The sequence below is a fragment of the Neovison vison genome, chromosome 14 (assembly GCF_020171115.1).
Source record: "Neovison vison isolate M4711 chromosome 14, ASM_NN_V1, whole genome shotgun sequence".
Classification (NCBI taxonomy): domain Eukaryota; kingdom Metazoa; phylum Chordata; class Mammalia; order Carnivora; family Mustelidae; genus Neogale; species Neogale vison.
The window spans coordinates 35,816,330-35,842,465 of NC_058104.1; the positions used below are offsets into that span (position 1 = coordinate 35,816,330).

The following is a 26,136-nucleotide window of genomic DNA, read 5'->3' on the forward strand; positions in this document are numbered from 1 at the left end:
CAGAAAGGACACATCACTCAGCCCCTGGAGCTCCTTGGTAGCCGATGGCAAGCAGCTGGAGGGAAGGAAACCCATATGTGAGATCTCGGGCCCAGTGACGGACGAGACTCCACTAGGAAGGAGATGGGGAAGCCCCAAATGCAAGGCGTGTGTGAGCAGCTTGTGCACCTGTTAGCTTTGGCCTCTGCGTGCATTCCAGGTATAAATGTATGTCTCTTCATTGTTTCGTAGTCACGTTCACGTAGATGTCCACTTGAAAACTTGTCTGTGAAATAAATGTCAAAAATAAATGACTCCCGGGGTTTTTGTCATAATTCGAAGGAGGTTTTCCATTAAAGGAAAAGAGAACTTATCCAAGAGGTCACAAAAGCAGATCCCAGTAGCTTTGTAAAGAGAGTCTCCGTGTGATCCCAGCTCCCTGCCCTCCCCACATCTCCCAGGACCCTTTGTGAGTCCCCAGCTGGCCGCATGCGGCAGCCCTCGGAGGGATGCCTCTGCCACTGCCCCCAGCAGCAGCTCTGATTCTAGTGTGGAGTGCACCCTGGATGCACGGAGCTCGTGGGTTCTGGGGGAGGCCCCCACCCACAGCCTTTCCTGGTGCTTTTAAACCAGTCTCAAGATTTCCCCAAAGAAAGCATGGCTTTGGGTTTACTGTTTTTGTTCAAAGAGTCCCAGTGGCTTCCATTTCCTTGTTCCCCTAACAATGTCAACTCCATAGGCCAGAGAGTCAAGCGGAGCATCGGCCACTTGGTGAGGGTGTATTTCCAGCTAAACTGGCAGGCACCATAAGAAGAACCAGCGGATGGGTTTGGAGAGCCATTCACCCGAAGCTGGGGAAGATCGCGGGTCTCTCTCGCTGGGCTTTGCAAGCCTCTGCTCCACGCACCCAGCCACAGCAGAACGCAGCAGCATCAAGAATCACAACTGCTCAGAGTCCATGTTGAAGAGTCACTGGAAATGTTCTAGGCTTTCCGTGGGTAAATCGCCACAGCTTTTTGGGAGGAAGTGAAGATCATGGCCTGGACGCTCAGGTGCGGTATTCTGTCAGTGTCGTCCCAGACGCCCTGGCCTGCGTTCACACACAGGCATTCAGGTCTGCGAACTGACCCACATCTGGGAATTGGATGAGAGACTTTAAATCTCTAAGGGAAAAACAAATGTTTAAGGGCACAGATTCTCAATTCCTATAAACCAGTTACATCAATTAGACTTTAAGGGAGGAGAATGAATGTTTTTGTGTTTAAGAACCAAAAGGAATGCAGCTGGGGAATGTGAAGCCTCGCCTCTTGGTCCTCCGTCTGTTCCTCTGGAAGGTGAGAAGGGGCCAAGGACCTGTGTTACTTTCCTGGGGCTGCTGCACAAATTACCACAAACTGGGTGACTTAAAACAACCGAAATTTAATCTCCCATGGTTCTGAGGCCACAAGGCAGAAATCAAGGCATCAGCATGACCAAGCTCCTTCCAAGGCTGTAGGGGAAACCCTTCCTTGCAGGGCCCTCGCTCCTGGGGACTCCTGATCCTGGCCTGCGGCACCAGGACTCCAGTCTCCGTGGCACCCTTCTTCCATGCCTTCTCAGTGTCTCTGTGTCCTTCTCTGTCTCTTCTGAGGACTCCCATTGGATTTGGGGCCCGCCCTACCCCAGCATGATCTTACCTTGATTGCTTCTTACCTTAATTACATTGCCAAGACCTCATCTCCGCATACAGTCACATTCTGAGGTTCCCGGTGGACGTGGATGTTGGGGGGACACTATTCAACCCACCGTGCTGTCGCAGAGGGTCCTTGTGGGGGTAAATGAGGTAATGCACATAAAGCAGTCTGCAAAGTGCCAAGTTCATAACAAATCATCTATGTTAGCTGTACACATGTGTGCACCCGTGTGTCTGTATGTGTGTACACATGCATGCATTTGTGCGTACAGGTGTGTGTATGTGGGTGCGTGCATGTGTGTGTATATAACCATTTTGTTATTTACTAGATTTACCAAAGCCTTATTTCATTACTTATTTAGCCAAATGAAACAGTAACTTTTAATATTTTTCACTCTTTATAAGTGTTCTAATTTGTTTTTCTGGTTTTTGTTTTCATATTATTTCCTCCCTTTGTCTTTTTCTTCTTTCTTTTCTTTTTTAGGTTTATTGCTGTTACTATTATTCGTTATTTCTTTTCCTCCAAAAACTGCTCTGGCTGTTTGGGCATGTAGCATGTCTGTTTTCTCACCAGGCAGCCTCAAAGCATGCTGGTGATTTTCTCCAGTGAGCATTTTCTTCTTTATTTCCTGTTATTATTCATGATATTCATATCTCATCCAAAGACCACTGTCTCTCCAGACCTGTGTTCTGCTACATTATTGATTTCTTCAGGAGAAACTTGCCGCTCTGGCCTGCCCCCATCTCCACCTCACCCCCAGCAGAGTGCGCTGAGTGGACTGGTCCATGTCCTAGGTAGTACTGGGCACTAACCCAGACCCTGGACTCTGTGTTGGGCATTTCAGCAGGACCTTACAGTCTGTTCTCAGAGACTGACTCTGAGTTCCTGGCAGAGCTCCGAGAGGGATTTGGCTGAGTAAGAGACGGGCTCTGGGGTGGCCTGCATCCTAAGTGCCTGCCTTGGCAGTGGCCTCTAAGCCAGACCCCTGATAACTAGACTCTAGATGGCTAAGGCCCAACCCAGACTTCTGCTTTCTCTCCTGCAGTGCTCACTTCTGAAATGAAAAAGCAAGTCCACACCAAAGGAAATACTGGACTATTTATTGCAAAGCTAGACTGGCAGCTCAGGGAGCAAGGAAACAGTGCACAGCAGGCCCTTCTGTAACAGGTAGAAGGAGGAAGAAAGGGGGAAGGAGAAAGGAACTCATACGTAAACAGCCGTGTCTTCCAACTGCTCTTCTGCTCCTGGGAGCTTCCCGATCAAGAAAAACCCCTTAAACCCCTCTGATTTGCGGTGCTGGGCAGGGCTGGCAATGCGCTCCCCGGGCTGGGGTCTCTGATGAGCACAAATGTATTCAGAGAACCTAGAGCATCCTCAGAACTTGGCAGCAGTGCGTCATCTGGGAGGCCAGGCACACGTAGGGGGAAGGAGATGGGCAGCTCCTCTGGGCTTCTGTCCCAGCAGGAAATGCAGGAGGTAGCCCGTCTGTAACCCGGAGGCCACCTGGGCCGCAGGAACATCACCAGCTTGGAGTCACCGTCCCTTTAGTATTAGGCGGGTCTTCCCATCTCCAATGAAGAGCCTACAGAAAAATGGCCCAGTGAGGTCTCCAGTCCTTTGAGGGGAGAGACCCAGCCCTTCACTAAAGGTCTCCAGGCCCGGAATTCTCCAGAGAGATGCTTTCCTTTCCAGCCTCAATAGTCAATTCCTCTTGGGGAAAGGGAGAATCTCCTTCTGTGTTCCAGCTCTTGCCCTGAAGATTCTCATCTCTGCCACTCCGAAAGCAATAGACAGACAATTATCAGGCTTAGCCAGGACTGAGGATGGGCAGTGATGGCAGACACCCTACACCAGCCCAGCGACTGTGCTCTCCCAGACTGTGGGAGGAAGGTCCAGCTTGTATCAGATCCAGACCCTAGTCCCCACATGACCTGGAGCAGAAACGACAGGACCCTACAGACTTTGGAGGGTCACAAGAGGAGAGTTCAGGGAGAAGCAGTCAAGCAGATATGATCCTTCTGCTAATACCAAACTCCTCACCCACCACAGGATGCGATGGAGCACTGTTTACACTGTAGGTCATGAGAACGGCACCTACTAGCAGGCAGGCTCTTGGAGGCATCATGTACATGGTTTTCTCTGTGGATGGGGCTCCCTGGAGTTGTACAACAGCCCTGTGAGGAACCACTCCTCCCCCTCTCTTGGTGCACAGGCTTGTGCAGGGAAGGCTGATCTTGCCCTGACTCCAGATACAGCCAATAAGCCTGCCTGACCCTCCCCATCATGGCTCCAGTGATGGATTCAGAGGTGGACATGTCCCAAGCTGGGCCAGTCCAAACCAGTGAACACCAGACCCTGGACTTTTGCTAGAGGCTTTGTTCTAGTGGAACCAGAATGAAGTTCTAGTCATTAAGTGCTGGGATATAAGCCTAGAGTTCCTGGTGAGCATCTCAGCTTCTCCGGGAGAGCCTCTCAGAGCATGAGCCCTGCTCCGAGGAGAGGAGAGCCCATGGGAAAGAACAAGGCCTAAAGACATGGCTTGAGCACCCACCTGTGAACTTTCCAGTTCTGTGAGCCAGTCAATTCCCACTTGTGACATAAACTGTGTGGAGAGGGATTTCTGCCTCTTACAACCAAAAGTCCCAGAGCCAAAATCTTTGCTTCTGAAGAAGCCTCCCTCTTCCCTTCTTTAACCCCAAGTGAGATTCTAGCCCTGGACACTCTGGGAATCACCACCAGGAGCCCATCAGAGGGGCTAGTGACCCAGGGTCACACTCCTACCTGATGAGCATTCCTACGAGCAGACTGGCCAGGAGCGGGCCCAGCCAGTAGATCCAGTGGAAGTCCCAGTGATTGGCCACCACGGCAGGTCCAAAGGCACGAGCAGGATTCATGCAGGCTCCAGACACGGCCCCCCTGCAAACACCCAGCCACTCGGTCACCAGGATCCCAGCCAGGCCCCAACTTACATCAAGTTCATTACCACAAATAGGCCTACGTCACAGAGCACCCAGGGACCCTCTTGAAGCCAGCATATTGTGGGGCTCTGGAGGGATCCCAAAGAAGGCACAGGTGAAGAGACTATTAGCACCAGGAAGTGAAAAGCTTGTCTGTCACTCCTCACACACCCTTCTAGAACTATAGGCAGCAGAGAGAGTTCAGAGATGACAGGCAGAGACGATGGATCTAGGCCCTTGCAATGTTGAAAAAGCAGCCGTCAGCCATGGGAACTTTGGGGTCAAGCTGACCAGGATTCAAAACCCAGCCCAGCAATTTCTAGCTGTGTGGCCTTTACTGAACCCCTCCGTGTTTCCGTTGAGGTAAAAGGACCCACCTCATAGGCTGTCACCAGGAGTGAATGAGGTCATGCCTTTATGACCTGTGACTCATGTGTAATTCGTGTACAAGTGTGTCATCTGGCTAACCCAGTTGAGACCCTTGTTATGCTACAAGCTTGGGGCCCAGAGTCTCCTACAAGAAGTGGGGCTGTTCTCCAGGAACTCCTCTCCAGTTCTGGTGTCTGTATCCTTGCCCCATTCAATCCGCGCCCAGCCGGGGAGTCGAAAGGGCGAGTCAGTTGGCGCAAAATGAACCAATGGCCACTAAGAGGCAGCAAAGCACCGCTGTAGCTTTACACATACCTTGCGCCCTTCTCCCCCCACCCCCAAACCCACCCCATTCCCCAGATTCCGCCTCCGAACCAAAGGATGGCAGAAGGGTGTGCGGCAGAGCCAGGAAAGGCTAGACTGTTCTGCGTCCAAGGGGAAGGAAGCAGGTGGACATTAGGAAGGGGTTCCCTTGTCCCCTTTACCGGGAGATTTGGGCTCTTGTCCCACATCTGTCCCTTAATTTGCCACTGTCCACGTGTCCTCTCTGAGCTCCTCATATATAAAATGGGAGAAATAATCCCTGACCCAAGCTTGCTTCCTCAGCCCCTTCCCGGGTCCCCCTGAGGGGCTATGCCTAAATGAGTTAAAGGGTGTGGAAGCTCTGTGTGAGTCCGAGGCAAAAGCCTGGCTGCCCATTGGCTGAACAAACCAGCCCACAGAAACGTTTTATTGATGCTACAGAAAAACGGAAAAGCTCACATAAGAAGGCAGGCTTCGGACTTCCCTGGAATGATGTTGGAAGGGTCTCCGGAGACCGACATTCCCTCACAGCAACTACTAGAGGTGAACAGTGCTGTCTCCTTCAATACCCCAGGCCTCACCACTCCCTGTTGTCTGCAAATGCCTGCCCACGTCCTCTTGTTTGCCTCACCTCCCTGGGCCCTGTTAGTAACCCAGTCTGTGACCCTCAGGTAAGCGCTGCAGACCTGACCTCCAGGGCCAAAGGTTGGCCCATAACTCACCCTGCCAGGATGTCCACAGTGACGGCAAAGCCGATGGAGAACGGAGCCAGAGGGCCCTGCGTCTTCTCGTTGATGGCACCCATGCATACGGCCAGGGCCAGCAGTGTCGTCAGGATGAACTCCGCCACCACTGCCCCCACCACCTGCCCCGACTCCTGGACTGTTACAAAGGCCGCCCCAGATGCGTTCCAGAACCTCTCTTCAGGACTCACGGCCTACGGAGAGCAGGAGCTGACTCAGTGTGGTCAGGGAGCAGGCTGGGAGCTGAGGGGAGGGGGCTTGAAGCGCATGCCCCCCACCCTTAGAGCAGTGACGGGGTCTGTCCAATCTGCTCCAGTTTTTACTGTGTGGCCCAGTGAGGGCCCCTGGACTTCTCTGAGCTTCCTTTCGCTCATCTGTAAAATGGGATCACCCAGCAGTAGCTGCAGGCATTATGGGCCCGAAGCTTAGGTAACTAGATGACCCTCTTTGAGAAAAAGAATACAAAAATGCCTTACTCAGAAAACGTGGTAAACCTCTCCGGCCAGATGAACCCACTGCCGGTGGCCCCGTCAGGCCCCTTGGAAGAGATGAGGGAACCCTGATGCCAAAGCCCCATGAGCTTCACAGGAAACGAGCCTCAGGGGTCATCCTGGCCCTTGGAGAGGGAAGATGGCAAAGCAAGCTCTTGGACCCTGGACCTAAATCTGGACTCCACTGCTCACCAGTGTGGCTGAACTTGGGCCTAACCGGTGCCTGCATTCCCTCCCCCATAAAGTGGGGGCACTGATAATCAGAGCTCCCAGCACCAGCAGCAGGTGCCCTCTAAGAACTGACTGCAGCTTCCTGCGACATCACCCGGAGATTTAACAAGACAAGATGTGCAAACCGCTTCACAGGAAGGGTGTGCTCAGTGACCAGAGCTTCTGCCCTGCACTGCTCACTATTGTGTGGGGCAAGTTTGCAAGTGGCCCAGACTGAGGGAGGCCTGGGAGATGGGTGTCTCCCTGGAGGATCAGAGCGGGAAGGTCCAGGCCCCATTCTGCACACAGGGGTGGGGCTGGGGGGTGTCTCAGGGGGAGACATGGCGAGACCAGGGCAGGGAGAGAGCAAACTGGAACTAGAGACCAAAGTTTGCAATGGGCCAGTGCTTAGAGCTACAGACCAAACCCCAGCCAGGCTGACAGGAAGCCCTTCTCCCCCCACCCCACGCCCCCTAAAACACGTGCCTACAAGGGCTACATTTTGAAGGGCCCCTAGCTGGATGGAGACTTAGCAGCAACAGGGAAGAAAGAAAGAAAAGGGAAGGAGGGAGGAAAGAAGGGAAGGACGGAGGAAATGAGTCCATCCATGGAGTTGTGTTTGGAGCTGTAAAACTTCTGTGGCGGGGAGGAGAAGCCAGCTGTCCTAGTGGGAGAGAAGGTTCCAGACATAAACTGAATGGAATCTCCCATCACAGGTAGAGGAACTCTGTTTAAAGGTATGCAACATGGAGAACAGCCAGAGAAGTTAGTCCAGGAGTTTCTGAAGGAGAGTAACCCTCAGTTTGTAGAATGAATGAACAGGAGAATGAATGAATGAAAGAAAATACACTAGAAACATTATCCAAAGCCAGTCCAAAGCCAGAAATGGTCTCGGGAAGAGAAATTTCATGCCCCAAATTCTTCTTTCTGGTCTGTCCAGGGAAGGGCTATGTCCAGAGACGAATAGAACAGGGTGTGTTTGGAGAGAACCAAAGGGCCCCTTCCTGGGAGAAAAGGACCCACCCAAACCCGCTGGAGGAAAATCCCATGGGAAAAGAGCTGGGCACCTCCCCCTCCCCACACCCTCACCACACTCCACCAGCCCGGCCCCCAGTGAAGCACCCACCTTGGCCAAGGCGGCCCCAATCAGGCCCCCACATAGTTGGGAGATCCAGTAGGGAAGGAGCATCACCAGGTTGAGGCCTCCGATCAGCGTGGCTGCCAGGGACACCGCAGGATTGAAGTGTCCACCACTATCACCCACAAAAGCAGAAGGGAGCCTTGAGACCAAGGTCTGGGCCAGCTCCCCCAAGAGAATGCCCAGCTGGCACCCCAGGCTGGCCTTGCAGGGCAGGAGTGAGTCCAGGACCTCGCCTGAGTGGGAAACAGGCACCAGATCCCACCCATTTTCCCTGATGGTGGGGCAAGGGATGTGGGTGAGGGCCGGGGAGGAGAGGGCAGCCCCCTTCCTGACCTACAGCCAGGCCCCAGGGTGCTCAGAGGAAGAGCATGGTGGGTAACCATCCCTCTCCTCCTTCCAGACTCACTCAGAGCTCCAGCCCTTGGGAGATGCAACCACCAGTCAGAATGAGACCCCCAACTCCAGGTTAGTGGACACAGAGAGGTATCCTGGCCTCCACTTAAAAAAAAACTCCCAGGGGCGCCTGGGTGGCTCAGTGGGTTAAGCCGCTGCCTTCGGCTCAGGTCATGATCTCAGGGTCCTGGGATCGAGTCCCACATCGGGCTCTCTGCTCAGCAGGGAGCCTGCTTCTCTCTCTCTCTCTCTGCCTGCCTCTCCATCTACTTGTGATTTCTCTCTGTCAAATAAATAAATAAAATCTTAAAAAAAAAACTCCCAAGTGGCTAAACTCTGATTGTCCCCAGGCCGGACTAAAACCCTCTCCCCATGTTGACCACACAGTGACCAAGCACTTGGTGTGGGCTAATCTCTTTCTGTCATGTAATTCCCATACCACCCCGCTGGGCCTTGCCTCCCACGTCTGCCACGTACTAACCACAGAACCTTGGACAAGTCACATTGCCTTTCGTAGTTACACCAGTAAAATGGGAATAGTAATAGAAACTACCCCCAAGGGGTTGTTGTGAGAATTCACTGAGTTCTGTGACTGGCCCTTGGCTGCATTGACTTCGTGTGGGCTTGAGAAAAAATAATGGAAACAAAACCCTCTCTTCTTCCCTGACTTGGGGTTCGGAGGGGGACTTACCCAAAGCCACAGAGTTCAGAGGCTGCAGAGATAGGATTCGAACTGGGGCAGCCTGTCCCCACTGCATACTCCTATCTACAGTGCTCTTAGAACCCCGGGTACCTGTCCAGGGTCCCTGCCGATAGCCTTGCTCCCCACCCCCGGGGCTGCCCGGATTAGCCCAGACTGATGGCTGGGAGCTGGTCTTACCTGATATTCCCCAGGGTGGCGATGAGGAGGCCCAGGGCCAGCCCGTGCGCCAGGGCCGGCTGCAGCAGCCCTGTGTCTGTCCCGTTCTCGATGACCGACAGGCAGCCGATGAAGATGAAGAGGGCAGAGCCCAGCAGTTCCGCCAGACAGGGCTGCAGGAACCGCTCGTACCAGGACCCACGACACCTGCCCCTCATGCTTAGCTCCTTTGCCTTGCCACTGCCAAATGCACGGTCACACATAGACACAGCTGCCTGTGGTAGGAAAAAGGGAGTGGGCACAGGTGGGAGGAGAGCCCAAAAAGAAGCCCCCAGCACCCTGGCCTTGAATCGAGTCTCAGCACCCTCTTGCACGGCCAGGTGGCAGAGGCAGCAGCCGGCAGTGGCTCACCTCTGCAGACATCAGGGCCAAAGTGACCTGGAACCTGCTCGTGCCTGAGCTGCCTGGAAAACCTGCACCTGCTCTTCTGGACACTCTTATCTCCGGGACCAGGCTGCTGATCCTGCTTCAGACTCTGTCTCTTTTAAAGGGCTGCAGAGGCTCCCCGAGGGTGCCAAGAAAGCAATAAAGCACTGTGGGAGGTGGCCCTGGGGCCCAGAAGAGGATTTTTTTTTTTTTTTAATCTTAACTGGGCGGGGCCAGGGATGGTCAGGGATTGCTGAGGTTTCTGCCAATGAGGGGAAAAGGCACATCACCTGGAGAGCACTCCAGGCCATCCCCAGCAGGTGACAGAGGGCCCAGTGCCCCCCAGTCCCCTGTGGTCACCATCAGGGTCCTCCAGCATGTGGGCAGGAGGAGGACCCCAGTGGGTTGGGGCTGTGCATGGGGTACACTGGCGAGATCGTCTTCAGTGATTTTTTTCCATGGATTCCCTCAGACACCTCCTCATATCTCAACCCCTACACTCACTCACCCTCAAAGCCTGATCCAGGACTGAGCGTGTGGACGGATGATGTCCTCTGATGGTCAGAGGCAGCTGAGGCGACACCGTGTGCCACAGCATAGCCTGCAGGCTTTGGAAACAGGTGCCTGGACTGCAGTCCCAATTCTTCTGTCAGGTGGCCGTGAAAGCTTTCTGCTGTGGATGGCGTAGCAGTATGGGCCGCATCGGCTTCTGTGTGGTTTGAATGAGTTAACATAAAAAAGAGCTTATGACAGTGCCAGACACAGGAGCAACACAATAACAGCATCTACTAATTAAGAATATAGATTTATGGGGGAGCCTGGGTGGCTCAGTGAATTAAAGCCTCTGCTTTCAACTCAGGTCATGATCCCACTGTCCTGGGATTGAGCCCTGCATTGGGCTCTCTGCTCAGCAGGGAGCCTACTTCTCTCTCTCTCTCTCTCTCTGCCTGGCTCTCTGCCTACTTGTGATGTCTGTCTGCAAATAAACAAATAAAATCTTAAAAAATATATAGATTTATGTTTATATATATATATCTATTGAGCAATTTCTACATGATTTCTACCTATGTAGTATCTCATTTAAACCTCACAGCAACCCTGTGAAGTGGTACTATTATTATAGCTTGTTATACACAGGGAAGTGGAAATTTAGGAATGTTTCCCAGGGTCACATTGGTTTTGTGATTGCAAAACGGGTGGGTTAAGTCACAAAGGACAGATACTGCATGATTCCACTCATATGAGGTCCCTGGAGCAGTAAGATTCATAGAGATAGAAAGTAGGTGGTGGTTGCCAGGGGTTAGGAATTGGGGAGTTGTTTAATGGGTACAGAGTCGCAGTTTGGGAAGATGAAAAATTTCTAGAGAGGGATGATTGCACGATATGAATATAGTAAATGCCACTGAACTATATACTTAAAAGTGATTGAAATAGTAAATTTTATGTTGTGTGTATTTTACCACAGCTAGGGGTGGAAAAAGCCTTGAGGGTTAAGCCACTGCAGTCTGCTGCCTTTCAAAGATGAAAGGGCGCACGGATGGATGGATAGATGGATGATAGACGAAAAGAAAGAGGGAAGGAAGCAAGGAGAGAGAGAAGGAAGAAAGGGAGGGAGGGACAGAGGAGGAATGGGGGGAGGGGCAGGGGACGTTGGGTTTCTTTATTCATCACTCAATGAATATTTAAACATTAAATAAATATTTATTAAATAAATATTAAATATTAGAACTAGTTCTAAGAGCTAGCTGGAAAAGTAGCTATGACTAAAACAGGCAAACATTCTTTTAGTGCTCATAAGTATTATCGCCGTGCTTTTCTGTGCAGATAGGGATGCATGGAGAAACAGGTCAGCGATAAAAGAATTTAATGGAAACGTCTACTGTCTATTGGCTGCACACTGTGCTAAGCCCCCCGCATCTATTCACAACAACCTTGTGATTTCTCATCCCTATCTTCAGATGATAAAATCAAGGCACGGAGAAGTCGAAGAAATTGCCCAAGGTTGTATAGATAAAAAGTATCTCTTTCAGGACAGAGAAGACTCATCAAGGGCATGACAGTTTGCTGAAACCTCTTTTCAGCTGGAGGCTGCAGAATGTAGCCCCCCTTTTGAATATCTGAACATCTCAGGTAGTTTAGGTTGGTTGCCCTCCCTCCTCCGTACCCACAGCCCACCGTACGCGATGTCTCTTCGACCCTTCCTCCCGTGTCCCTGCAAACGGCAACACGAGACAACAGTCCAACCTTCGGCTTCCCGCATCTTCTTCATGCTTTCTCCCAGTCCCGCCAAGAGCTGCTTCGAGAACATTTCTCTCCTGGTTTCACCCAGGCCTCCATCAGTTCTTGCTTAGTCTCTTGAAAAAAAAAAAAAATCAAATGGTCATGACACAGCTGCCAGTTCTAGGCCCCACACTGGCCCCCCCACCATGCAGTCCATCGCTTAACATTTACAGTCAGGGCAGGAGGCGGGAACTCCCAGCTGGGCCTGCTATAAGCCCTCATCTGGACCCCTAGGTTCACCCATTTTAATCTGTTCCTCTGGTACTGGGAGCAAGAAGGCCACAGTTGGGCACGTGGGTCCAGGTGGGGGGCTCAGCCCTCTCTGCCTTCACCTACTGGCTTCTCCTTCAGCCTTTTCAAGAAGAAAAGAAATTTTTCTTCTTGAAAAGTGGGCTAATGGTGCTCCCCAACCCCACAAGGTAGTTGTGTAGATTAAATGAGACCGTGCCCCGAGCATAGCGCCCAATTCAGAGCAGGTGCCCCATCAATAGTCCCTATTATTACGTTTTGTCGGAGTACCTTTTCATCAGAGTAGGCTCATCCATGCAACAAAGAGCCTAGCGTTTTGATGGCTTCACATAATGCATATCGATTCCCTGTTGACAGAATAGTTCATAGCAGGCCCTTTATGACATGGTGACTTGGAGATCTAAGCCACTGCCACCATGGGGACCCACCATCTAGGTCACCAGCCAGCAGATGGGGAAAGGGAAGACGTAGAGGGGGTTGTGCTGGACGCTTTTATGAGCTAGGCCTAAAGTGGCAAATAGCACTTTCATGGATATTGGATTGACTAGAACTCAGTCCTGTGGCTTCACCTGACCACAAAAGAGTCTGCGAAATGTAGTCTAACCATGTGCCCAGGAGGAAAAAGAAAGGTGTTTGGTGAGCACTGGAGATTTTTGCCCCATGACAGTTACTATTGTGGGGCTCCCCAGACTGTCCACCTAATCACGTCCTTCCCTGCACTGAAACCTTTCAGCCCTTCCTGTGGCTTCCAGGACAAAACTAAACCCCCAGAGCCAGCTGCAGAGGCTGTGAGTCCTGATGTGGGAAACAAAGGCAGAAGAGAAATTATTAAATTTCCTGACTACCTACAGCCCACTGACAAGTCCTCAAAACAGGCAGAGTGACATTCCTCTAGGGGCTCAGCTGCCTCAATGTTGATTGCTGAGGGCAAAAGGCAATCTTAGTCCAACCCCCATGGACCTGTGAGTCTATTTTAACATACAAAAATTCCTTTGGAAACTTCCTTTATCTCTACCGCCCAAGATACATGCTGGCAATCATCTCCCAAGCATATGACCCTCTGATACAAATCTGAAGGGTCTCATGATGGAGTTTTTGTTAAACAGCAATAAATGACATTTTCCCAACCAGAGCTAGCCCCCTCAGAATACCTGGGAGACTTGCACTATCCCTAACCCCCTACCAACTTGAAAGTATATAATGGATCATTCCTCAGGACCCCAGTGCTGCTCTTTCTGCCCACAGGTCCTGTCCTCGTGCTTTTTTTTTTTTTTTTTTAAGATTTTATTTATTTATTTGACAGAGAGAGAGACAGCACAAGCAGGGGGTGTGGCAGACAGAGGGAGAAGCAGGCTCCCCGCTGAGCAGAGAGTCCGGTGCGGGGCTCAATCCCAGGACTGTGGGATCATGACCTGAGCCAAAGGCAGAGGCTTTAACCCACTGAGCCACCCAGGCGCGCCCCTGTCCTTGTGCTTTAATAAAACCGCCTTTTTGCACCAAAGACATCTCAAGAATTCTTTCTTGGCCACTGGCTTCGAACCCTAACATATTTCCTACATCAAGTCCTACCCCTGGCTCATCTCCTGCCACATGAGCCCTAAATAATGTGTCAGATGAGCCAGGTGCCCGCACCCCTCCCTGTGCATGCTGTTCCCCCTATTTGGAGTTCTGTTTTACCCTGTGGGCCAGCTTCTACTCCACATTCAAATCTCAGATCAGGCATCCAACTTTTCAGTCTTCCAATCCAAGATCTGGTTGACATGACCGAGGCCTCTCAATTTGATTCCTGCTTAGTTCAAGAAGTCTCTGCAACTGAGGCACCTGTCTGCCATCCACCACCAGGTCCAGATGGAGTATAAAAGCAGGTCTATTTTATCCCATTGCACTGTCCTTCTTTCCTTTCTCATTTTGATAGCTGCTCTGGGGTGCAAGAATGTGATATTGGCACCATGGCAGCTATCTTGAGACCATGAGGTACAACTTACCAGAAGGGAAGATCTTTGATGATATCACCAAGCCCCCAGACTAACCCCAAGATCAACTACTTCTGGCTTTCTTGTTAAATAAACCTGTACTTCCCAGACTGTGTACCAGGGCACCCCAGAGAGCTGCACTGAACTCACAGAGGGACTACAGGGTATTATAAAATTTCAAAGGAAATATAATGATGCTCAATATCTGTCAGACAGCACATGAATGACTAGCTCAAGGTTGTTCAAAGTTGTAATATTAAATGGCCCTACATTTCTTCCAATAACATCATGTCTTTGCAAAGCTGGTTTTATGTTTTTTTGCCATGGTAAAAAGTAAGTACCACATAAAAATCAATGTGGAAGAGGAAACATAGGTGGTAGTGTCCAATCTGATTTCAAGGGCACTGTGCAATGCCTAAAGGTGCACACATCCCACCTGCAGTATGTAAGAATGGAAGTTATTTATGAACTCAACTCAACTGAGTTATTTACAGTCATTTGAGAATGAAATAAAAATATAAGTAAAATGTTTTTCCTTTCAATATATGTGTATTATTTTTTTCAAAAGGCTACTAAGTTGTTTGGACATGAATACTTATACTGAAAGACCCCCTTCCTCCTTGGTAAGGTTTGTTTTAGCAACCTATTGTCCCCATAGCCTGATGGCAACACATTGTCTGTGGTCACCCGGTCTGTCAAAGGAGAGACAAATGAGAAACGAAATGTACCGGGACTTTCCAGAGTGCTGTCCCAAGGAACCGCCAGAACGCCCTGACCCCAACGCCCAATCATGCCTGAATCAAATTAATCAATTAGACTCCTGTAACCATGCATATCTGCTTCTGTAGGATCGCTTCCCGCCACCGCTTCCCGCCAGAACAAACCACTACAGTGCCTAACAATGCTTGATTTAGGTTAACCAATCAGAACCCTGTAACCAAGCATCTGCTTCTGTAAACTCGCTTCCCGCCACCCCAACCTTGCCCTATATAATCTGCTCCCCAACTTAGCCCGGCACGCTCAGCCCACAAAGGCTGATGCGTCCGCAGGCGCCTGTGTAACCAATAAGCCTCTTGCAATTTGCATCCAGTGGAGGCGTGCTCTTTGATTCTTGGGTGTGACTCCAGGATCTTTCAATACTACATTTTTGGGACCTGTTCATTTAATAAATAGGAATTACTAGGTCTTCCCTTCGGCCCAGGAACAGCATAAACCAAGAAAGTTTGGGAGCCTCTGAAATAAAATGTCCTGTTTTGAGAACTGGGAGTTGAGTTTCCTATCACTGGTAGCAGAGAACGTTTCCAACTGATACACTCCCTCCCAAAATCCTGGCTAAACTAGGCTTTCAACTTAATAATTTCTTCTTGAAACCAGCCACTATTTTTTTTAAAGATTTTATTTATTTATATGACAGGCAGAGATGACATGTAGGCAGAGAGGCAGGCAGAGAGAGAGGGAGAAGCAAGATCCCCGCTGAGCAGAGAGCCTGATGCGGGACTCGATCCCAGGACCCTGAGATCATGACCTGAGCCGAAGGCAGCAGCTTAACCCACTGAGCCACCCAGGTGCCCCAGCTAAGAAGTTTTTATATTTTAAGTGGTTACTAAGGACCTCTGTAATACTCTTGACCCACAAAGTCAAAAATATTAACTATCTGGCCCTTAAAAAAAAGTTGTCAGCTTCTGTATATAGATCTCTATGTAGTGCTGTAGAAACTTTGGATGGTATAAAAGATGTTTTAAAATTCTACCCATGGCCATAAAAGAGGGCCTGATGATATAGAAAGGCATCCTGTTCCATATTGTAATGATATTAATTTTCTTTGAGTTATTAATTTAATGCCATCCTAAGTAAGACGACAGGAGTTTGGGAGAACTCGGTAAGGCGATATGAAATATGTAACACCAGCTGCTGTGACATATAAACCTTTCATTTCAGTGGCTAAACACGTTAAATTATGTGGTAGGTGTTGTTGCTGCTGTTATCACCCCTGAGTGTTCAGCAGGGGGCCATGTCTGCAATGAGTCACAGACCAGTGGCTTCCATCCTGTGTCCCCAGGATTATACATTTTTAGCTTCCAAGGTGGTTAGAAAAGGAGAACAGGAAAGGTAGAAAGGAGACCCACTTCTCAGCCATGTCAAGGTCAACAAGATCCGTATCATTTCCCTCACATCCCGTTGGCGAGAACTCGTCCCAGGCCCACATCTTAGAGGCAAGGGGTGCTGGGACGTGTAGTCTGAGGCTAGCCGGCAGCTCTTCCACCCCCATCTTCCCAACACTAATGAATATTTGGGGGGATAGGTAACTTGAACTTGCCAGTGAATTTCCTAAGGAAAATCCACTTGAGACTATCCAGGAGAGAAAAAGGAAAAGTAGACGGAACTGGCTCTACCAGGTACCAAATAACAATAATCAAAAGAGATTAAATAGTTTAGAAGTAGAAAAGAAACAGACAAGCCCCTGGAACTGAAGGAAGAGCCTAGGAAGAGCGACAACTATTTTTAGGAATCTATGATAAAAGTGAAGTTTCAAACTGGTGGGAGTTCAAGGAGAGTGGAGACTAAGCAAGGAGACGGAGGTACACTTTGGGGAAGTAAAAGAAATCTAGATCATTATTTCTTTCCTACAAAAAAATAACTTTCAGAAAGAGCAAAAATTTTGATATAAAAATATAAGAAAATGTGGATTAATTAATTTTTACTATTGAGATGGGGATGACCTTTCTGAGCAGGACACAAAACAGGTATCACATACGGAAAACGGCTGACAGTTTGACAGCGTTGCATAAGCAGTCCAAAGAAACATAAGCCTTTCCGACAAATTATGGTGAAGTAACTGGACATCCACAGGCAAAACAAATAAATAAAAATTTTGAAAAGACCTCAGCCAAAGTCTCACATCTCATAAACAATGAATTCAAAATGGATCACAGACTCAAATGTAAATTCTAAAACTATAAAACTTCTAGGAATAAATATAGGAGGATATCTTTAGGACCTAGGGCGAGGCAAGACAAAGACTTCTTAGATTTGATACCAACAGTGTGATCCATAAAAGTAAAAATTAATAAATTGGACTTCATCTAAAAACACTTTTTTTTTTTTTTTTTTTGCTCTTCAAAAAATTCTGTCAAGGGGCACCTGGGTGACTCAGTGGGTTGAGTCTCAGCCTTCGGCTCAGATCATAATCTTAGGGTCCTGGGATCAAGCCCCGAATTGGGCTCTCTGCTCAGCAGGGAACCTGCTTCCCCCTCTCTCTGCCTGCCTCTCTGCCTACTTGTGATTTCTCTCTCTGTTGAGTAGATAAATAAAATCTTTAAAAAAGAAAATTTTTAGGAGATGACATGACCAGCTTTAGACTGAGAGAAAATATTTTCAAACCACAAATCTGACAAAGGACCAGCATCTACACCACATAAAAAACTCTCAAAACTCAATAGTTAAAAAAAAAAAAAAAAAAAAATCAAAACCAAAAAAACCACCCCCCAAACCCTCAAACCAAAATCTGGTTAGACAATAGGCAAGGACATGGGAGAAATAATTCACCCAAGAGGATGCCCAAATGGCAAATAAGCCCAAGAAAAGATGCTGAACAGTGTTAGACATGAGGGAAATGCAAATCCAAACCATGACAAGATCGCCCCACATAGCTACCAGGATGGCTAAACTTTTTTTTTTTTTTTTAAGATTTTATTTATTGATTTGACAGACAGAGATCACAGGTAGGCAGAGAGGCAGGCAGAGAGAGAGAGGAGGAAGTAGGCTCCCCACTGAGAAGAGAGCCCAGTGTGGGGCTTGATCCCAGGAATCTGGGATCATGACCTGAGCTGAAGGCAGAGGCTTTAACCCACTGAGCCACCCAGGCGCCCCCAGGATGGCTAAACTTTAAGAAAAACATGTGATAACCCCGATTGCTGAGGGGAGCGTGGAGACACTGGATCACTCATACAATCACTGGTCAGAATGGGCAGCAGGTTGTCCCGCTGGAAAACAGCTGGACAGTTTTGAAAACCTACCCATGACAAAAGTAAAATAAAGTCATATTGTTTTATAAAGCAAAGTGTGGAATAAATATCCATGAATCCATCCTGATGTAAAAAAATAAATAAACAGATAAAGGAGGGAGAAGAAATCTCTCATGCAGAATTATTCCAGGTGAATTCTGTAGAAACCCTAATCCTCAAGGAGGTGAATCATGACTGAGCATGGTGACCTCCTTCCAAAGAGGACAGTATGGAAAGGTGGCAAGAAAGAGTAATTTACAGTGGAAAATCTTTCTCTCAATAAGTAAATAAGTTTTAATCAAGCTGACAATGCTGTCATACCCCCTTCCATTGTGTTGGAAGCAAAGAATCCTCCTCATACCTATGAAAGGACTTGCTCAAGATCCTTGTCATTGTTCACTTTTTCAATGCCCACACCAGTTTTTCTAACTGTTCCTTCCCCCCAGGTTTGACTTCCCAGGACAGACACTAGGCAGGACTTGGCGTGAGAGGGACACTCTTCTGTGAGCTAGGAGAACAATGGAGAAAGGGAACCAGTCACACGAGGTGAGGATCTGGAAACGGAGTCCCTCAAACAGTTTCTCAACCTTTCTTCATTGTCCACCCTCTATGGAGATTTTTCAAGATTGGTTTTCTTCCTAATTACCCCTCTATTAGGTTTAATACCATGGATACACTACTTCTATTTATGTTCTCTGGCTCCTCGGAAATGGACGCCTTGCATTGCATCTGTGGGGCGCCCCCGAGAGTGCTCCACGACCCCGGAGGAAAGGTGTGCCAGTTTGAAGCCCATTGCTCCCGCCGAGGAGTTGCTCCTCCTCAACCATCCAGACTCTTTTCTGGCCAGAAAGTCTCTTCCCGCCTTCTCCTTCTCTACCTCTACTCCAGATCCCACACACTTCCTTCCCCAACACCTCCCACAGCCCCTTCTGGCCTCGCAACAAGGTATCGAAAGTTCCTTGTGCCACAGGGGGATGGTCCTCTTTGAGTGCACGGAGCCAACATTAATGAAAGAATCGACTGACTGAGACTTGCCTTCCCTGAAACCCTCCCCCCTCGCCACACACACCTGTCTTGGTTAGCTACTGAGGGGTAACAAACTGTCCCCAAACATATGGACTTGAAACAATAACCATTCATTTAGCTCAGGATTCTCCAAGTTGGCAGGGCAGCTCTGGGCGGGGCTGGCTTGGTGACTCTCACCTGACTCTCCTGAACATCTGTGAGCAGCTGGCGCGTTGGCTGGGGCCTGGGTCTAGGGAAGGCCTCGTCTGGGACAGCTCAGGTCTGCTCCATGTGGTCTTCCCATCCCACAGGCAAGCTGGCTTATTCACGCCTTGGTCACCATAGGGTTCTCCTGCAGCAAGAGAAGGAGAACCCCAGTGTGCGCGAACTTTCCAGTTGCTGCTCGTATCTTGTTTCTTATGGCCCCATGGGCCAAAGCGAATCGCCTGGCTACTCCTGATTCAGGTTGCATTGTAGAGAGAGACTCGGGAAGACTTGACGACCCTCCTCTAGGATCAGCCACTTCACACCAGCAGCGCCAAAGCACGGTCTGCTGCCCTTTGTGACTTTGTCCTTTACGTGGTTTCCCCCAACGTTCCTTCTAGCATGATATCGGCAGGATGTTCCAAAAGCCCCGTTCCGATTCTCAGTCCTCAAGGACCAGTCCCACCTCTCCGTCCCTCAGTGGGTCCCACCTCCTTGCTATCTCTACATTCTCTCCCCTGGGCCCTCTGTGGCTGAGCTTGCGTGCCAGAAGTCTAAACCCAAAAGGGTGGCTTGTGGCTTCCAAATTGGGAAACAATGGTGGGTAAAACCGAACAATGAGCCTTACCCGAGTTCCCAGAACTCTCCCAGGTCATTGTATGACTCAAGGGCTGAGTTTATAACAGGTTCTCTGTTTGCAGAGCAAGGCAATTTCTCCTGCGTAGAGCTTAGCCAGGTTTTGGATCTTATTGCCTGCTTTTCTCTCCAGGGGTTCAACAGCCATTTAGGGGGCCTGGAGAGATGCCTCACATAAGCAGTACCACATTAGCATTACAGCAGGAGCTGTTGCTCCTGGGGACACCTCCCCTCCCCCTCCTCCACCACTCCTCATGTGGCTCTTTAAGCTAACAAACGTTAAGTAAGAACCTACCAACTGTCGGGGCACCTGGGTGGCTCAGTGGTTAGGCCGCTGCCTTCGGCTCAGGTCATGATCTCAGGGTCCTGGGATCGAGCCCCACATCGGGCTCTCTGCTCAGCGGGGAGCCTGCTTCCTCCTCTCTCTCTGCCTGCCTCTCTGCCTGCTTGTGATCTCTCTCTGTCAAATAAATAAATAAAATCTTAAGAAAAAAAAAAAGAACCTACCAACTGTCACCATATTCATAACCTACTGAGGTGGCCATCACTCAGGAGAATGCCTGAGTTCCCCCCCATCTGAATCCCAAGCATGTTTGTCTAGAGTAGCTATAAATCAAACACACTGGTAAGGTAGGATTGCGTCATCCGTCACACCAGGACTACAGAGTCATCAGAGCACTCAATTAGCACAGTAATTATATTGGCTTATTTATATGTTCATCGGCTTCACTCTCAGTGCCTGATACATAGAAGGTACTCGATAAATACTTGTGGAATGCCGAAGAATGATGACAAGCTCGGGGAAGGGCCACGAAGACAAAGAAGGTGCTGAGTTCCAGTAACAGGGCAATGTGGGGGAGAGGTTTTTCCAGGGAGGTGATGTTCCCACTAAGCTTTTAAGAGGGAAGGCTGAGTCGGGAAAGGGAACAGCAAAGGCAGAGTGTAGGCAGGTGAAGGGAAAGAAAGAAGGCAAGGCTAGGAGTGTTGTGGGTAGGAGGAAGGGGGGATGGGACGAGGTGGGAAAAGGGAGGGGCCAGACCTCATGGCATCTTGGGTCTTGTGGGCCAGGGGAAGGACTTGGATTTCATACCAAGGGGAAGAAGGGCCCTTGGGGGTTTTCAGGGGTGGGGTGTGGGTGTGAAATGGTCCGTTTTATATTTGAGGCAACTACCTTGGAATGAAGCTCTGCACCTTGTACAGGCTCTTACACTTTCTTATGATGCCCTTGACCCCTCCACCTGGCTGGCTCTGAAAAGCATTTGGATCTGGACCACTCGATCAATTTGACCTCCAGGTGTTCACTGGGGGTTCTGACCACAAACTCACTGGCGGGGAATCTTGTCTAAAATGTCCAGCGTTCAGAAACAATTTTTAGGCACATCAGTTCTGCAGGCCTCTCTCACTGTCCCCAGATTGTCAAACTTCTACTCTTGAATTGATCTAGCACCCCAGAGATATAGAATTGGACTGCACCATTTTGGCCCCACTGAACTTCGTATTAAGGCACAGGCTCATGTCAAAGGGTCCTGGGGCAGCAGCTGCACACCCAGTCCCCCAGCATTCACGGCGATTTCACTGAGGATGCTCTGGAGAAGCTTCTCGAGTCTCCATGGAGGAGGAATTGTGCCTCTCTTGAGCATGGAGGCTGGCTGAGATTTTATGGAAACTGAAGCATGTTTTCATCCCTGTGAGGACTCAGGCGAGTCAGATTTACAGCCCATTTTGTGTGAACAATAAAATATGCACAACTCAGGGTCTTATGTAATTTGTTGAGCTCATGTTTCACTCCCTGAAGTATTTATTTTTGCCTTTTCTGTTGATGTTCTGTCAACCCTCTCAATCCCTTTCATGGGACAAGGAGGGACACAAAAAAGAAAAAAAAAAAAATACTTGGCCCATGACAGGCATTTTATTCATAACCACCCATACCTTCCCACCTTTCAAAAGAAAGTAAAACAACTCTAAAATTAAAATATAGTTTGATTCTGCTTTGAACTTTGTAGATTTTCTGACATTACATAAACATATTCTCTGTGCACTACAGCAAATGACCTAAAAGCTTTCCATTCGCCCTTCTCTCTCGCCCATCTTGGATTACAAAAGCCAGAAATCCAGATATTCTGATTGCCAGCCCCTCTTGCAAGTAGACCAAGTTCCAGGGTGGCCAGATTTAGCAAATAAAAATAAGGGACACCCAGGTAAATCTGAATTTCAAATAAGCAATATATAACCTTTTCTGTTAAGTATGTCCCATATAACGTTACTTATATTTTAAAAATTCTGTGGTGTAAGGGCACCCGGGTGGCTCAGTGGGTTAAAGCCTCTGCCTTCGACTCAGGTCATGATCTCAGGGTGCTGGGATCGAGCCCCATGTCAGGCTCTCTGCTCAGCAGGGAGCCTGCTTCCCTCTTACCCTCTGCCTGCCTCTCAGCCTACTTGTGATCTCTTTCAAATAAATAAACTCTTAAAAAAAAAAAAAAAGGAATTCTGTGGTGTTTACCTGAAATTCAAATTTAACTAGACACCCTGTATCTTATTTGACAATCCTACCTAATATAAGATAGAAGGGGAAAGTATACTGAAGAACATTTGAGAATAATTTTATTCTGGATAAGCAGATAGAGACTACTGAAGACAAGACCCATATTTTTTACTACCAAGAATGCAGCTGTGATGCCTGGCAGTCTAGCAGCTACTTTATGATTATAAGGTAACATACAAAAGATTAGAAGTCAGTATCTTGATGAAGACAGAGCACAGAGAGCAAATCGAGGTCTTTAATGATATTCTTCAATACCATTCAAAACCCACTTGCGTTTTGGTGGGTTTGGGTTTTGTTTTCTGATTGTTTATTGTTCATGGTTAGTAGCCATTTCTGCTACTAAATATTCAGAAGCTGAATAAAACCTGTAGCTTTGGAGAAAAAGAGCTACTCTTCATCATTGACATCTAGAATAGCCCCAAAGTTAGAAATGAGCCCAAATTGATCAGGAGTAGATGAGTAAATGAGACAGGACAACCACACCCTTAAGCAATGTTAGGGCCTGCACTGTTAGGGGCAAGGGTAGGGGGGATACATGCAGTGCAGCCGTCAAAAGCACAAGTTCTAGCAGCACCTGGGTGGGTTAGTCAGTTAAATGTCTGCCTTCGGCTCAGGTCATGGTCTCAGGTTCCTGGAATCCAGCCCTGCATCAGGCTCTCTGCTCAGCAGGGAGCCTGCTTCCCCTCTTTCTCTGCCTCTCTACCTACTTGTGATCTCTCTTTCTTTCTGTGTCAAATAAATAAATAAAATCTTAAAAAAAATAACAGAGCCAAAAAAAAAAAACCAGGAAAAAAATAAAAGCACAAGTCCTAGAGCCAAACTGCCCGGCTTCAAGTCTACTTCCATTATTTATTAGGCTATATGACTTTGGACAAATTACCAAATCTCCATGTGCCCTTATTTCTTCATCTAAAATGAGGATGAAAACAGAATGTGGCATAGACATGTCATAAGGACAAGATGAGTTAATACAGTAAAGCAATTAGAAACACAAATACATGATCGATCTATCAGTGACCCCGGCTGGCAGGCTGACAGCTCCCTCCCACACGGCTGATCATGTAGCCAAGGCGCTGTTCCCTCACCTCTTTGTGTCCTACTGCCTCAGGAAAGCCTCCCTGACCAGCTGCAATGGCTAGGCTACTTCAGGTACGTGAATCCGTGGCTGTCCCGCATGTTTGCCACGCGGAATGGCAAGTCATGTTTCACTGTGTCTTCTCCAAAATGTATGAAAGACCTCAAGTGAAGACCTAAAACTATACAAATGGCTAACAAGTATTTGAAAAGATGCCCAAGGTCACCAACCATTAGGGAACCACAAAACAAAATTACCTTGAGATTCTTCTTCACACCCATTAGAATACCAATTTGCGAAACAAACTGACCCCGAAAATAACAGGTATTGTGAGGTTGTGGAGAAAGTGCAACCTTTACCTTAACTGATGAGAATGGAAAATGGAAAACAGTACGGAGGTTCCTCAAAAAATTAAAAACAGAATTGCCATATAAACTCAAAATTCCACTCTGGGGATATATACTAAAGAGAATTGAAAGCAGGAACTCAAACAGGTGTTTGTACGCCAATGTTCACAGCAGCATTATTCACGGTACTAAGAATTAGAAACACCCAAATGTCCTTTGACAGATGAATGGATAACTAAAACGTCGGAGGAGGGAGGTGGAGGGAGGAAGAAGCCTATGGTGACCCATGAACACCAGATCCTGGGCTTCCAGGAAGAGGAAGCACTGGGCACAAAGAGGAGGGAAAAGTACGGATGGGTCAATGGAAGGGTGTCTAGGAAGGAGGTCAAGGGAGGGGCAGCGAGATCACCCCTCAAGGAGAGAGCTGGTCACCCATGTCAGAAGTTGCCAAGAAGTTGAGACAGTCAAGCACTGAGAAGCGGTCACTGAGTAGGATGGTTTTGATGTCGCTGATGTCCTTTCTGAGTTAAGCTGTGTGTGTAGAGATGACAAGAGGTTTTAGAAGAGGCGGCGAGTGGCAAGAACTCCTGCCGAAAGTGAGGTTCAAGTTCCAACCTGAAAAGCCGACACATGTTTCTGAAAGCTGTCTCGGTCGGAGATCCGGAGAAGGGTGGCAGGGACAGGACATGAAGGCCGACTCCCAAGGAAAGGGGGACGCTCTGCCCCTGGCAGCCCTCTGCACTCCAGTGAGAAACCGCGAGATTCTGGAGCCACCTCTCCCCCGTGTCGTGCTTCTCAACTTGAGCATTTCCAAAATATCTCCTCTGCGGTATCTGCAACATCCCAGGACTACATCTGCTAGTATTTCCCCAGTAACTGTCTTTAAATGGACTCCCCATAAGATGAAATTGGCAGGTACTTTAAGGGGCGTCTCATAACACAACTATCAACAGGAATGGTGCATCATTTGCCTTGAACAGAAGGTAATCCACAAAAAGAAATACTAGGGAAAAAAGAAATATAATGGAAGCAAAGCAAGGTGTTTTCAATTCTAGCCAGATTCTGCTGCTGCCTGAGTTAGTGAAGTTGGAACACGCCAACCTTAACCTCTGATGAAAACGAAAACCAAAACATCAGGAACAATCTAACATGGTATATATCTATATACATAAAAATGAATAAGTATTAAAAAGCAATACTCAGCCTTCCTACTAGTTATGTGCTAAAATATTTTCTATTCTATGCCATCCCACACAGGCAGGGAAGGCAGGGGAAGGCTCAGGGGCAGGCCCCTAAGGCGATGCAGGGCGGGGCCAAGACCAAGGGCAGCAGGACTCGCACAGCGGGGGGATGGGGGGGGTCTCCGGTGGCCGACCCACCAAACGGCTGCTCTGGGACTCCAGCACCGCCCAGGACCTGGGCTCCAGTGTGTGCCGTGGCCCAGTCCCGGGCCAGGGGCCCCTGTGCCTGCTGTGTGGTGGCGGCAGGGGACGGGAGCACGCCACCAAGAGAGCAGCCAGCCCTCCTGTTCCGAGCCCAGACCCCACGCGGCGCAAGGCGGAATCGCAGCGGCGGGAATGGGCGCGGTCCCCTGCCAGGCTCTGGTTGGCCAGCTGCTGCTTCACCATGGCGACGGCAGGGGGCAGCGGGGCTCCAGCGGCGGGGCAGCTGCAGGAGCCATTCCTAAACCGGTGCACTAGCGCCAGGCCCGGCTGACTCAGGCCTCTGCCGCCCCACACCCGGGCCACTCTGTGCAGAGCGGAGGACCCGCAGACCGGCCACCTCCACCGTCCTGCGCAACCCCCTGCCTGCTCTAGGTGCACAGCCACGGGAGGCGAGAGAGGCACGGCGCAGGCGGCGGCCCCTGAACCGCCAAACCAAGGTGCGGGCCGAGCTGTTCCTGCAGGGCTGACGGGGCAAGGAGGGGCAGGGCACTCTGGGAGTCTCTGGAGGCTGGAAATACCCAAAGCCTCCCTGGAGGTCAGTTGTCTGCGCCGGCGTAGACATCCCTGAAATGCACCAAGGATCCTCTCTCCTAGCTGGATGGATGCGTCTGACTGTACTTTTCCCCTCAATGGAAAAGATGCTATTGCGTGGAAAGCTCATGCCGCCGCCGGACTTTGTGTACTGCGACCCTACTTAGGGGGAAGTCCAGGGCCCGGTGCATTTTCTGGCCGCAGGCCCCTGGGTGCAGCCGGGCAGGAGCATGCACTAGGGGCCGCCCCAGGACAGCCAGCAAAGCAGGGGAAGGAGGGCAAGGGCCCAAGCCTGGTGTGG

General features: G+C 49.3%; 2 protein-coding genes across 37 annotated transcripts in view; one reads left to right on the forward strand and one right to left on the reverse strand.

The window, feature by feature from the left end:
• Positions 1-26,136, forward strand: part of LOC122895785 (thyroid receptor-interacting protein 11-like) — a 294,071-nt gene that overhangs the window by 254,366 nt on the left and 13,569 nt on the right. For 21 of the 23 annotated variants that reach the window (XM_044233482.1, XM_044233486.1, XM_044233487.1 and 18 more), the window contains one exon: positions 8,267-8,331. The exons of 1 other annotated variant lie outside the window; for it this stretch is intronic. In XM_044233482.1, the coding sequence (XP_044089417.1) occupies positions 8,267-8,331 (65 nt within the window). Of the gene's footprint in view, positions 1-1,104; positions 1,314-8,266; positions 8,332-26,136 lie in introns of those variants that run through there. One more of the 23 variants, XM_044233492.1, reaches the window with a different exon arrangement.
• LOC122895788 (aquaporin-8) overlaps positions 1-26,136 on the reverse strand; it is a 182,923-nt gene that overhangs the window by 18,005 nt on the left and 138,782 nt on the right. Inside the window, exons 1-10 of one of the 14 annotated variants that reach the window (XR_006382286.1) lie at positions 20,191-20,224; positions 19,254-19,407; positions 11,789-11,898; positions 10,053-10,253; positions 9,140-9,393; positions 7,852-7,978; positions 6,004-6,218; positions 4,434-4,568; positions 2,862-3,234; positions 1,672-1,783 (exon numbers count right to left, since the gene is read on the reverse strand). The exons of 8 other annotated variants lie outside the window; for them this stretch is intronic. Coding sequence is in view for 1 of the 6 variants with exons in the window: in XM_044233497.1 (XP_044089432.1) it covers positions 3,186-3,234; positions 4,434-4,568; positions 6,004-6,218; positions 7,852-7,978; positions 9,140-9,393; positions 10,053-10,142 (870 nt within the window). In the remaining 5 variants the exon portion in view is untranslated. Of the gene's footprint in view, positions 1-168; positions 1,114-1,671; positions 1,784-2,736; positions 3,235-4,433; positions 4,569-6,003; positions 6,219-7,851; positions 7,979-9,139; positions 9,394-10,052; positions 10,254-11,788; positions 11,899-19,253; positions 19,408-20,190; positions 20,225-26,136 lie in introns of those variants that run through there. 5 more of the 14 variants (XR_006382290.1, XR_006382289.1, XR_006382288.1 and 2 more) reach the window with 5 other exon arrangements.